Source organism: Phocoena sinus, chromosome 5, assembly GCF_008692025.1.
Source record: "Phocoena sinus isolate mPhoSin1 chromosome 5, mPhoSin1.pri, whole genome shotgun sequence".
Lineage (NCBI taxonomy): Eukaryota > Metazoa > Chordata > Mammalia > Artiodactyla > Phocoenidae > Phocoena > Phocoena sinus.
This window is the reverse complement of record NC_045767.1, coordinates 36,396,439-36,408,474: the sequence shown is the minus strand read 5'-3', so window position 1 is coordinate 36,408,474 and position 12,036 is coordinate 36,396,439. Positions and strand designations below refer to the sequence as shown.

Genomic DNA, 12,036 nt, shown 5'->3' with positions numbered 1-12,036 from the left:
TCTTAACAGCTCCAATAATGGTTGTATCAGCAGAAAGTTCCTTCTCAAAATGAAAAATTATCAGAAATGTTTTGTGATCGTGCCTTTGTCAAGAGCAACTGATGTCACTTTCCATCATATCGATTGAAAATGAGTGGCTAAAAGTATAAATTTTGATGAACCTAATACACAAATTGGCACAGAAGCAGCAAGGAAAATCTTATCACCAAGCTATCATGTTAATAAGCTATTATTTGTTGTATTATATACATTATGACACCAAAAGTTTATTTTTACAATTTGTAAGTGTATGCTGTTACTCATGTGTCACTATTGTTCTTATGATATTGTGTGCATAATAAAATAGTCTAAAGGGAAACACTTTAACTCTTTTAACTGCACTTTTTCCCTGTTTTTGAAACAAGGGGCCCCACATTTTTATTTTCCACTGGGCCCCACAAATTATGTAGCCAAGTGATGGGATGCAGGTGAAAAGCACTGTATAAACTGTAGTAAAACCAGAATTTAAAATGCATTCAGTTGCCCACTTAAATTTGGTGTGTTTTATTCTTGTCATTTTTATTTCTTTTTTCTGGTAATCCTTTTAACTGAATTACTAACCTGATGGAGAGTTCTACTCCTATTTAGAGACTTATACTATCTTATCTTTCTGTCATTAGGTTCATTTAATTTTTTATTATGCTTAGTTTGTATTATGACAGTAAATCCAACCTGATAGAGTTCTTTCAACTTTCCTAGGGTATTTATAAATTTACTTTGTTCTTGAAACACATAAATACTAACAAGGCATTCTATTTTATATTATTTTTGTTAAATTAACTTTGGAATAAAAAGTCATAGGAAACATCTGTAGTGAAATCATATATTTATTAACTCCTTGGTTCTGTGTAGTCTCCACATATTTGTACTTTTTAATTTTTCTCTCATGTAAGAGAATTCATTAAGAGAAGCAGGCAGGTGATGGCAAATCAACTTTTTAATGAAGTTCTAATCCTGCTAATTCCACTTTCATTTTGTTTGGATCATGGCGAGTAAGTACTTTAGGTCCCAGAATGCCAATAATCAGAGCTCCATTTGGAGCTGTGATCAAGATGGCTAGAAAAGCTATTGTCATCACATCCTTCGAATATGGTTCCAAATGGGGTGCACTGATTCTTGCTCTTTCTAGAGCCAGAGGACCTAAAACAGCCTACATTTAGAGGAGAAAAAGATGAGGCATAAAGAAAAATGTTAAATGGAGTTAACATATAATAAAAGTAAATAGCCCTGTTAAAACAAATAACACCTAGCACTAGACTACTAGAAAAGAGACAAAACAAAGTGTTGAAGAATTTTCATAAATTACTCACCAATCCTATGTTCTTCCTAGCAAATATATCTGGAAGGGGAGTGAAAAAGTGACAAACCAGTGTGCAGACATTTGGGGGCTGTTTTTGTTTTCTTGTCATCTCAGCTTTCCCCTGTTTAAATATATTTTTTGAGTGCTCACATTATTTTCAGAACCTTAGGAGTTTCACCTAAACCAGAGCTTTGCATATTTGCCTTTACCGTGTACCACTAGGTTCCTGGCTACAAGGAGACAACACAAAATGCTAAGTTTTCTTATGGTTCTTTAGGATTTTGTTGTCTGTCTTCTTGTTCTTACTACGGGGAGGCAGTGTGATACAGTAAAACTGACAAGAGGTTTGGAATCTATACACTGGGCACTGAGACGTTACAAAGTAACTTGCCTAAGGTTATAGGCAAGTAACATGGTATTCAAAATAGGCAGCCTGGTCCCAAGGACCTGCTTTTCTAACCATGACATATAGAGAGTTTTGTTGCATGGAAGCTCACAAGCTTCTGTTTTGGAATAACAATGGAGAAAATCTCAGGAAATCAAGACATTGTATTGCCAGGTTAAACAGTCTGACAATAAGTAGCAATACCTTATCACTGAATCAGAGAGCAAAACTACAAGGTCTGACTTTTCTCTCTCTTTCCTTCATTCATCATTCATTCTTGTAGGCATGCAGTGCTTATTTATTGTGTACCTCCTGCATGTTAGGCACTGTGTTAAGTGCTAGGGAGAAAGAATAACAGAAAAAACAAGCACTGTTCCTATCCTTCCTATATAATCTAGTGGGGAGATTCAGTCATCAATCAAATAGTCATACAAATTAAATATATAATTAAAAATAATATATGTGCATTCATGTATGGTAGAGTGGGTGGCAGGCATAGGAAAGATATATTTTAAAAAGAATCAACGTCTCCAGTTTAAAATCATAACACTTAGCTCTACAATATTCAGCAAAATGTAAAAATTCCAATTTTCAGATATACTCTTTTTTTTAATAATCAAAAAAAGGTGTCTTTTTTTTAAGATTTAAACAATGATTCAAATATAATGCAAATCTGACACCTCACACTCTGATACCTAAAGGCAAAGCACTCCTCAGAGCATCCTACAGCCCCACAACCAGCTCCTCCCCATGCACAGATTTGCTGCTCCCTACCCCCCACCCCCAAGTTCATTCACTTTCAGGGGCTTCTTATGTGATTTTGGACTCACAAATAAGTTGTAAAAGTAATACAAAGACTTTCTATATACCCTTCATCCAGATTTCCCAAATGTTAACTCTTGTATGACCACAGTACAATAACCAAAAATCAGAAAATTAACACTGATATAATATATTATATATATACACACACACATACACTAATCTAGAGACCTCATTCAAATTTCAACAACTGTCCAAATAATGTCCTTTTTCTTGGACCAGGAGCCAATGCCTGAACTAAATCCACTGCATTTAGTAAGTGTTTACTTGGTCTCCTTTTATGGGAGACAGATCCTTAGTCTGTCTTTGTCTTACGTGACCTTGACACTTTTGAAGAGTACTGGTCAATTTTGCACACTGTCTCTCACTTTGCTTTTGTCTAATGTTTTCTCATGATAAGATTGACGTTATGTGTATTTGGCAGGAACTCCCAGAAGTAATGATGTGCCCTTTTCAGCGCATTCAGATATACTCTTATTTTATATCTTGGGAAAATAGAAAAATGTTTTTGTAAGTTTAGGAAGTATTTGTCATTAAAAGCACAATTTTCAATTTCAGAAAAATTGCTTTTAAAAGTGAGTTTCTTAAAGATTACATTAATTTTAATGAGTAGTTACGATCAATCAAACATTTTAAAAGTAAGGTTAATGGCCCATATTTTGTGACTGGATGTTTTTTTCATTTAGAATTTTTTTAAAAATCAACATTAAAATAATTAGAATGACTTAATATGTTCTTACTTGGACTGTAGCTTTGGGCATCCACGATAAAGCAATAAATATTTTCTCCTTAAAATTAAAACCAGCAAAAGACATCAATACAAATGTAAAAGAAATTCGAACCAATAATGCCAAACTCAGTGTAACAACACAAATGCCTACAACAGATAAAAACAAACATAAATAACACAATATTTGGGAAGTAGTGGTTCTTTATGCCTAGAGATATGATTTGTAAATGGGTTGAAAGCATTTTAGGGCTAGTGTCTCTGTATATCTTTATTTTTTTAAGTAAAAACAATAATCATAAAAATACAAATATGATTGAGGCTTCTATGTAAAGTGCAAGAGATAATATGATGTTGGAGGTATGATGAAAAATAAGATAAATTACATTTATTTAATTCTGAGCTAACAGACGTTGAACTTTTACTATAAATGAAAGTATTCAAAAGATGCTAATGGTATCCAATATTTCCCCTCAGAAAAATTTCTAATCTCCATTTCCCCAGATCACTCAGGGAAGATATTCAGGGTTGTCTTTGGTTACAAAGAGTGTACAGGATAAAGGAAGAACAAATGTATGTTACACACGTACTTCTGAAGAAGGTCCTTGTAGCATTCAAAGACATGTTGTAAATAAAAATAAAAATTATTCAAAGTTTTCTTAAATATTTTCAAATCTTATATTTTTGTGCCTCTAATCATTCTTACCAATAGCATTTGATTTAAGAGATGTGACAGATACTTCCGCTCCAACCAAACCAAAAAGAAGAGGTTGAAAAATATTCCATGCAGTTCCAATAATTTTTTGGACTCTAATCTGTAGAAAAGGGTAATAACTTTTCAGTTATTGTGACACATATAAGTATTTGCATTTCAGAAGTTTAAAGTCTCTCTTAACATTTAATAAACTTAAGATATTTTATTTGTAGAAGAAATGTTAAAACAATAAAAATTAAATGAGTAGGTTAATTCTTTTATACAAACACCTAGGTAGAATTTGATTAAAAGAAATCTACAAAGCAATAAAATAAAAATATTATTTGGTAATTCTGTCATGGAACAAGTAAGGTCTTTGAAGTTCCACACATGTTCTGATGGTACAGTAAGAGTTCTACCTTGTGTTTGTAAGGCAACTGAACAGAGATAGAACTACATCATGCCTGATGAGAACATACTCAAGATCATTCAGACCTCTCAGCTCTCAAAAATGAGCTGGGAAGACCTCCACTAAAAATTATCCTGGGACCAAATCCCATGAAAGTGAATCCTGATAGGTCCTAAACAACTAGGAAAAAAATTCTGGTAATCTGTTAGGCCTGCTTCCAAAGGAGCCATATTGAAAACATCAAAGTTACTTTCTCCTTAAAACCAAACCAAAACATTTAATAGATTCTAACTTGATTGCCTGCCTGGCTTCCCTTTCTGGGAATGAATCCCCCCAGTGCTGCTTCCACAATTACATGGTTATAGGAAATGCCCCTAGTGACATAACAGTACTCTGGCTCTTTTCCAGAAATTTGGATGAAGAGATTTTAGTCTCAGTTTGGGTTTATCTTTTTTTTTACAGGTGGAGATACATAAAACTTTAATATCCTTTGTTTGAGGCATAAACTATCTTCATAACTACTCCCCTTATGACTAGGTTTTCTGGTTGCCGTTTATAAAAGTAAGTTTAAAAAAGGAAGTAACAAAAGAAAACCAATATAACTCTTTCTTCTTTGTAGCACATTATCCTAGTTGTTACTTTTAATCTTTAAAATCTATTTATTCTTTACTTTTTGATTTCCTTTATCATGTAAACAAACCAGTAGTTCTCATTTATTTGTAATTTATTATTAGTGATTTAATTTCTCTTATAATTATGAATTTATCAGAATGTTAAACAAAATGCCCATGTGATTTTTGGATAGGGAAGTTCTCAAGCTGATTCTAAAATTTATCTAAGAAAGAATATGGGCAGGAACAGCCAAGAAATAATTTAAATATAGGTATAATAAGAGGGAATCTTCTATATAGATTTTGAGACATAAAACTACAGTGATTTAAAATAGAGTGGTATTGAGCTTCCCTGGTGGCGCAGTGGTTGAGAGTCTGCCTGCCGATGCAGGGGACGCGGGTTCGTGCCCCGGTACGGGAGGATCCCACATGCCGTGGAGCGGCTGGGCCCGTGAGCCATGGCCGCTGAGCCTGCGCACCCGGAGCCTGTGCTCCACAACAGGAGAGGCCACAACAGTGAGAGGCCCGCGTACCGCCAAAAAAAAAAAAAAAAAAAAAAAAGAGTGGTATTGGCATAGAAATAGATAAGTTTAAATAGATTCCAGAAGTAAATTTATATATACATATATATATATATAGGAGTTTAGCACATGTTAAAAGAGATACTTAAAAAGTCATTGAATAATTAATGGATTAATCAATAAATACTTTGGCAAAAATAGACGATACAATTCATATGCATATATATATTATATGTATGTATATATATATGTATGTCTATGAATACATATATATAAACACACACATGTACATCCTTACCTCACATCATTCACAAAAATAGATTCCAGAGGGATTAAAGAACTAAATGAAACACAAAACAAATGACCAAAGTATTAGATGATAATATATAAGATGTTATAATGTTTATAATCTCATAATCTTGGATGAAAAAATTTTTCTTGAAGAAGATGCAGAACCCAAACCAAAAAGGAAAAACTGACAGATTTGACTATAGGAAATTTTACTGCCATACAAAAGACATCAAAAAAAAAGTTGAAGATAAGCAAAAATTACACGCAACATGCAGACAACAAAGAATTAGTAGCCCTAACATATAAAGAAACTCTATAAATTAGGAACAAAAAGGCTAATAAACCGATTAAAAAATGGGCAAAGAATATGAGTAAGTAGTTATAAAAGAATATATGGATAGAAGCTTACTCCACTACTAATCAGAGAAATATAAATAAAGAATAACAATGTAATATAGTTTCTTACCCATTGTTAAAAAAAAATTGATAATACCCAAGATTGTTGATGGGTTTAGGTATTAGAGACTCTCCTACACTGCTGGTAGTAAACAGTGTAAATAAAATCCTTTTTAGGTATAATTTGGCAGTACCCATCAAAATAGAAATGTACAATTTCTAAATCCAGCCATTCCACTTCTAGAAATCTATTCCTTCAGAAGTACTTATACATTTGCAAAACCACACATGAATAGGATTGTTCATGGAAGTACTGTTTGTAATAACAAAACATGGACGTGATCTGTCTACAGATAGAGGAGTGATTAGAGGAAATGATCTGGGAAGGGGATTTGATATTTGGCAATGGTGGGGGAAAGGGAGCCTTTTACATTGTATTCCATATGTGGGCCTTCTTATTGTTTTATTTATTTATTATTATTTTAAAAATAAATTAATTAATTTATTTATATTTGGCTGCATTGGGTCTTCCTTGCTGTGTGCGGGCTTTCTTTTAGTTGAGGTGAGCGGGTGCTACTCTTCGTTGCGGTGAGTAGGCTTATTGCGGTGGCTTCTCCTGTTGCAGAGCATAGGCTCCAGGTGCGCGGGCTTTAGTAGTTGTGGCACGCAGGCTCAGTAGTTGTGGCGCATGGGCTTTGTTGCTCAGCAGCATGTGGGATCTTCCCGGACCAGGGCTCGAATCCATGTCCCCTGCATTAGCAGAAGGATTCTTAACCACTGCACCACCAGGGAAGTCCCCTTCTTACTGTTTTAGTATTTTATGAGCATATTTGCATGTATTAATTGTATAACTAAAATTTTAATAAATAAAATAATGAAATCAATAAAAGTTATATAATCCTATTGCATTAAACTTGGGAAAAAGAGAGAGGCCTGATGTGATAACTCAACTTCTGATTGCGTTGTAGTCCTTCTAAATATTTTATTTCCTTGACTGATTCATTCACTGCCTTGAAGATACAAACTTATGGAACATCTTCCAACTAGAGTGCAATTTCCTAAAATGTCCATTATAGATGTAAGAAAAATGCAGTTATTTTATCTTTTAAAAAATGGTGTATTAAAAATATTCACCTTTTCTTTGGACCAACTTGTCCCTGCAATGAAACTCAATACTAGTGTGCATAATCCTCCAGCTGCATGCAAACCAACGCGATGGCTGCCTAAGACAGCAGAAACACACAGACTCAAAATAAGAAATGCTCTCTTCGCTGCAAGCTTTCCCTAGAATTTGATAGATATTTGGAAATTAATTTATGTTAAAGATATAATACAGTTATCATATTATCTATCATTTATTATTGACCCTTTGATACCATGTCTTATGTTGTATAAAATAATGTCTAAAATTTTGACTTTCTCACCACATATTTTAGCAAACTTGGTATCAAGTGACAAAATTTGCAATTACTGAGTTTCATCTTCTGCCATATCTCTGATACTAATGTCAGTAAAATGGTTATAATACTTTAACTGTAAGAGAAGAAGGAAAGAAAAGAGACCCATATAACCTGTAGTTCCATATAACATATCCAAAGAATTCTTAAAAATAAATGTCTGAATATCTTTTTAGCTAAGACAATAACTGCAGGGAAATTAAGATGGAAGTTACAGAAATCTAAGAGTAATGGGATATCCTTTAGGGCAGGAAAGGGTTGAGTTTGATAGTGTGTCCTTGGTCAAAGGGAGAGGGAGTGAATTTAAGTCAGAAAATATGCAGAGATAAATGGGAATATATTTCTCCAAAAGTGTTCAACGTAAAGTTTGAGGGAAAAAGACTTTTTTTTAAATGTCAGGAGTCAACAGGCAATTTAATGAAGAAAGGAGTGGGATGGAATGGAGAAGGTACTCTGAATTAAGTACATTTTTCTGATATTCCTTATTTGCCTAATCAGGAAGCAGGGACTTCAGTTAGGGCCACTGACCTGGATCAATCACAACTGTGCTCAGTTTTAAGCAGAGTAGGCACTGGAGGCCTCTTTTGGAGAAAGCGAACTAAATATTAAATTTATTATTTCATGGATCTTCTAAAAGTTCAAATTTTTGAAAGAAATGTCTTTTGAAAGAAATACTGTACTTCCAAACAATGGATTATTTTTTATTTACCTGATCTCTACTTGGAAAATATCGAGTAAACATTCCCAAAACAATTCCTACCAGCACACCAACAAGTATATCCCGAAAAGCAGACAGGAGGTTGCTAAGTACACCACCTGTAAGGGCACACAATAAGAAAAACATTTCATAGAGAAGTATTTTCACATACCCAACACATCGGAAAATCAAATGTAGGTGATTCATAAAGAAAGGTATGTATCATAGAATAAATATGCCAAAATGGACCTTTAATGTTCCAACACATGAAAACATATACACATCTACTTGATAAATTGAATATGTACTCTCCAATGATTTAATACGTATACACAACTCAGAAATGTTCATTGAATAAATAGAAAACAAAGAAAACAAAGCAGTAATAAGCCACAATGTGCTCCCCTTATACACCCAACCTAAAAGACCAGGTGAGGTAGAAGAACGCACAGAGACTGGCAAAGGAGAACCTCTGGCACCTAGCACATGGTTGGTAATGTTTTCCTCTGATATTCTATTATGATAAACAAATGATTTAAACATAAAAAGGACAATTTAATAACAACAACAACAACATAAAAAAAAGATTTAACCCAGGGTCAATCCTAGGAATATTCAAGGATCAACTGATTTTTCAATATAATGTCTCATGGATACATGTAGTTTGTTGTAATACGTCTGAAAAACTATCCAGAGTCACACAAAAAAGTTCAGCTATGCTCTGTGTATCCAACTCAATAAGGTATGTAAATATACATATTTTAGAACTATTTTCCCATTAAAAATAATAGAAGTGGAGGGTGACAACAGTAAGAAGGTAGAATGGGAACCCCAGAACCTTCGTCCCCTACAGAGACACCCATTTAACAACAATATACAGTCCAAAAGGCTTTCTGCTCATTTAAAAAATTATAGCAAGAGAAAAGCAACACATCATATATAAGAGAGCGCCCATAAAATTATCAGAGGCTTACACAGCAGGAACCTTATAAGAAGATAGGATGATATATTCAAAATTTTGAAAAAAAAAATGCCACCCAAGAATACTATCCCACAAAATTGTCCTTCAAGGTGAAGGCAAAATTAAGACTTCCTCAGATAAACAAAGGCTGATGGAGTTCATCACCACTAGACCTGCCTAACAAGAAATGTTAAAGGGAATCCTTAAAGTGGAAATAAAAGGATGTTAGACAGCAACACAAAAGCATTAAATATAAACCTCCAGTAAAAGTAAATAGATGAATTCAGAATCCTGTAATACCTTAATGGTGGTAAGGAAATCACTTTTAATTCTATTTTGGAATTTAAGATAAAAGCACAGGGCTTCCCTGGTGGTGCAATGGTTGAGAGTCTGCCTGCCGATGCAGGGGACGCGGGTTCGTGCCCCGGTACGGGAGGATCCCACATGCCGCAGAGCGGCTGGGCCCGTGAGCCATGGCCGCTGAGCCTGTGCGTCCGGAGCCTGTGCTCCGCAACGGGAGAGGCCACAACAGTGAGAGGCCCACGTACCGCAAAAAAAAAAAAAAAAAAAAGCACAAAAGATAACTGTAAAACTATGTTAATGGATACATAATATAAAAAATGTAATTTGTGACAATGATTACATAAAGTGAGGAGGCTGAGAGGTAAAGGAGTAGAGGAGTAGAGCTTTTGTATGCAATTGAAGTTGTTATCATTTTAAAACAGATTGCTATAAACTTTAAGGACGGAAAAAGATATTCCATGCAAATGGTACCCCAAAGAGAGCAGGGGTGGTCATACTTATATCAGACAAATAGACTTTAGGTCAAATACTGTCACAAGACGTAAAGAAGGACATTACATAATGGTAAAAGGGCCAATTGACCTGGAAGGTAAGGTTAGATCTCAATATCTACTATATTCCAAAATATAGATGCTTTGAAGATCTAATGTGTAAAATAAAACTTTAAAAGTCCTTAAACTTTTAAGAGACAGTTTACATAGTTATGTGGTGGAAGAGGATTTTTAAGCATGTACCTGCTTGGTTTCCATTTTTTCAGTCCTCCTCAAATTAGGTTTGGTCTCCTGTAGCATGTTCCCCTAGCATCTTATGCTATGTAATATTTATTACATCTGTAATTATTTGTTTAATATAAACCCCTTGAGACCATTGGCCACGTGGTCTTCTCTGTCTGCTGTGTCGGGAGGCAGGATAGAATAGTAGTTAAAAGTGTGGGCCTGGGGTCAGACTGCTAGGTTTGCATCTTGGTTCCCCTACTTATTAGATCTGTGACTTTGAGCACATTACTTAACCTCTGTTCCTTAGTTTCCTTATCTGCAAAATGAGCATAGCACTATTGTGACTATTGAGTCAAAACATCTACAGAACTTACAGCAAGTACAAAGCAATTACTCAATAAAAACTAATATTGCTGTTCACTGTTGATCCTCAGTGTTTGATACAGTAGCTGGTACAGTGGAAGAGGAGCACAAAAAATATTTTTTGAATGACTGATACCAGTCAAGGAAAAGGTGGCCAGATCTGACAATAAAAAATTTAGGACTTCTGAATGGCAGAAAAGAGATAAAGTTAAAAGTCAAATTACAAAAACCATAGCATATAAAACAAATGGTTATCATTCTTAATTTTGTGCAGAATCTTAACAAATCAAAAGAACAAATGATGAACACACCTATAGGATATAGGCAAAATATTTCAAGAAAAGCAATCTATTAAACATTCCAAAATGCTAATGGCCAATAAACACGAACATTTGTTTAACATCACTAGTATTCAAAGTACTTCATTTAAAGAGACCTCACTCTTCACCTGTCAAATTAGCTAAGCTAAAAAGGACTAGTAAATACCTAATTTTGAAGAAGGTGAGGAGAAACTGGCATGCTTGTGCACCCTGGTAGGACAAGATATTGTGGCAATATATTTCAAAAATCTTAGAATGTTATATACTTTTTAACTCAATAATTTCTCTTTTAAGATTAAGAAAATATTGGGACTTCCCTGGTGGCGCAGTGGTTAAGAATCTGCCTGCCAAAGCAGGGGACATGCGTCCAGTCCCTGGTCCAGGAAGATCCCACATGCTGCAGAGCAACTAAGCCCGTGTGCCACAACTACTGAGCCTTCGAGCCACAATTACTGAAGCGCAGGTGCCTAGAGCCCATGCTCTGCAACAAGAGAAGGCACCTCAATGAGAAGCCCACACACCACAATGAAGAGTAGCCCCCACTCACCACAACTAGAGAAAAGCTTGCGCATAAAAATGACCCAACACAGCAAAAAATAAAAATTTTTTTTAAAGTATTAAAAAAGATTAAGAAAATATTAAGATTAGGTACAACTATTTAGCTGTTCAACCAAGCATTATTTTAATAGTAAATACTGGTGTCAATTTCAATTTTCAACATGTTAAGTAACCATGATGCAGCCAATCGAATACTATGCAACCATTTCAAATGTCATAGAAATATTTACTGAAAAGGACCATGTTTGCAATACACAGGTAAATGCAAAACAACTCAGGTTATAAGAAAGTATGGTTACTATTCAATAATTTTATAAGAATATTGGGAGGGAGAGAAAGAGCTAGAGATAGATGGGGATGGGGGAGAAAAGGAGAAGTCTGGGTGAATTTACATCAAAAGATTCACAATTATTATTCCTGGGGGTATAACTATTACATACTTTATTTCTATATTTTCCCTTTTTTC

At 34.5% G+C, this 12,036-nt stretch overlaps 1 protein-coding gene across 1 annotated transcript in view; it reads right to left on the bottom strand.

Annotated features, from left to right (window-relative positions):
* Positions 1-878: 878 nt before the first annotated feature.
* The window catches only part of SLC9B1 (solute carrier family 9 member B1), a 71,959-nt gene continuing 60,801 nt past the window's right edge, over positions 879-12,036 (bottom strand). The window contains exons 8-12 of the mRNA XM_032633473.1: positions 8,362-8,468; positions 7,330-7,479; positions 3,980-4,088; positions 3,287-3,423; positions 879-1,189 (exon numbers count right to left, since the gene is read on the bottom strand). Of these exons, the coding sequence (XP_032489364.1) occupies positions 977-1,189; positions 3,287-3,423; positions 3,980-4,088; positions 7,330-7,479; positions 8,362-8,468 (716 nt within the window). The 3' untranslated portion in view covers positions 879-976. The remainder of the gene's footprint in view (positions 1,190-3,286; positions 3,424-3,979; positions 4,089-7,329; positions 7,480-8,361; positions 8,469-12,036) is intronic.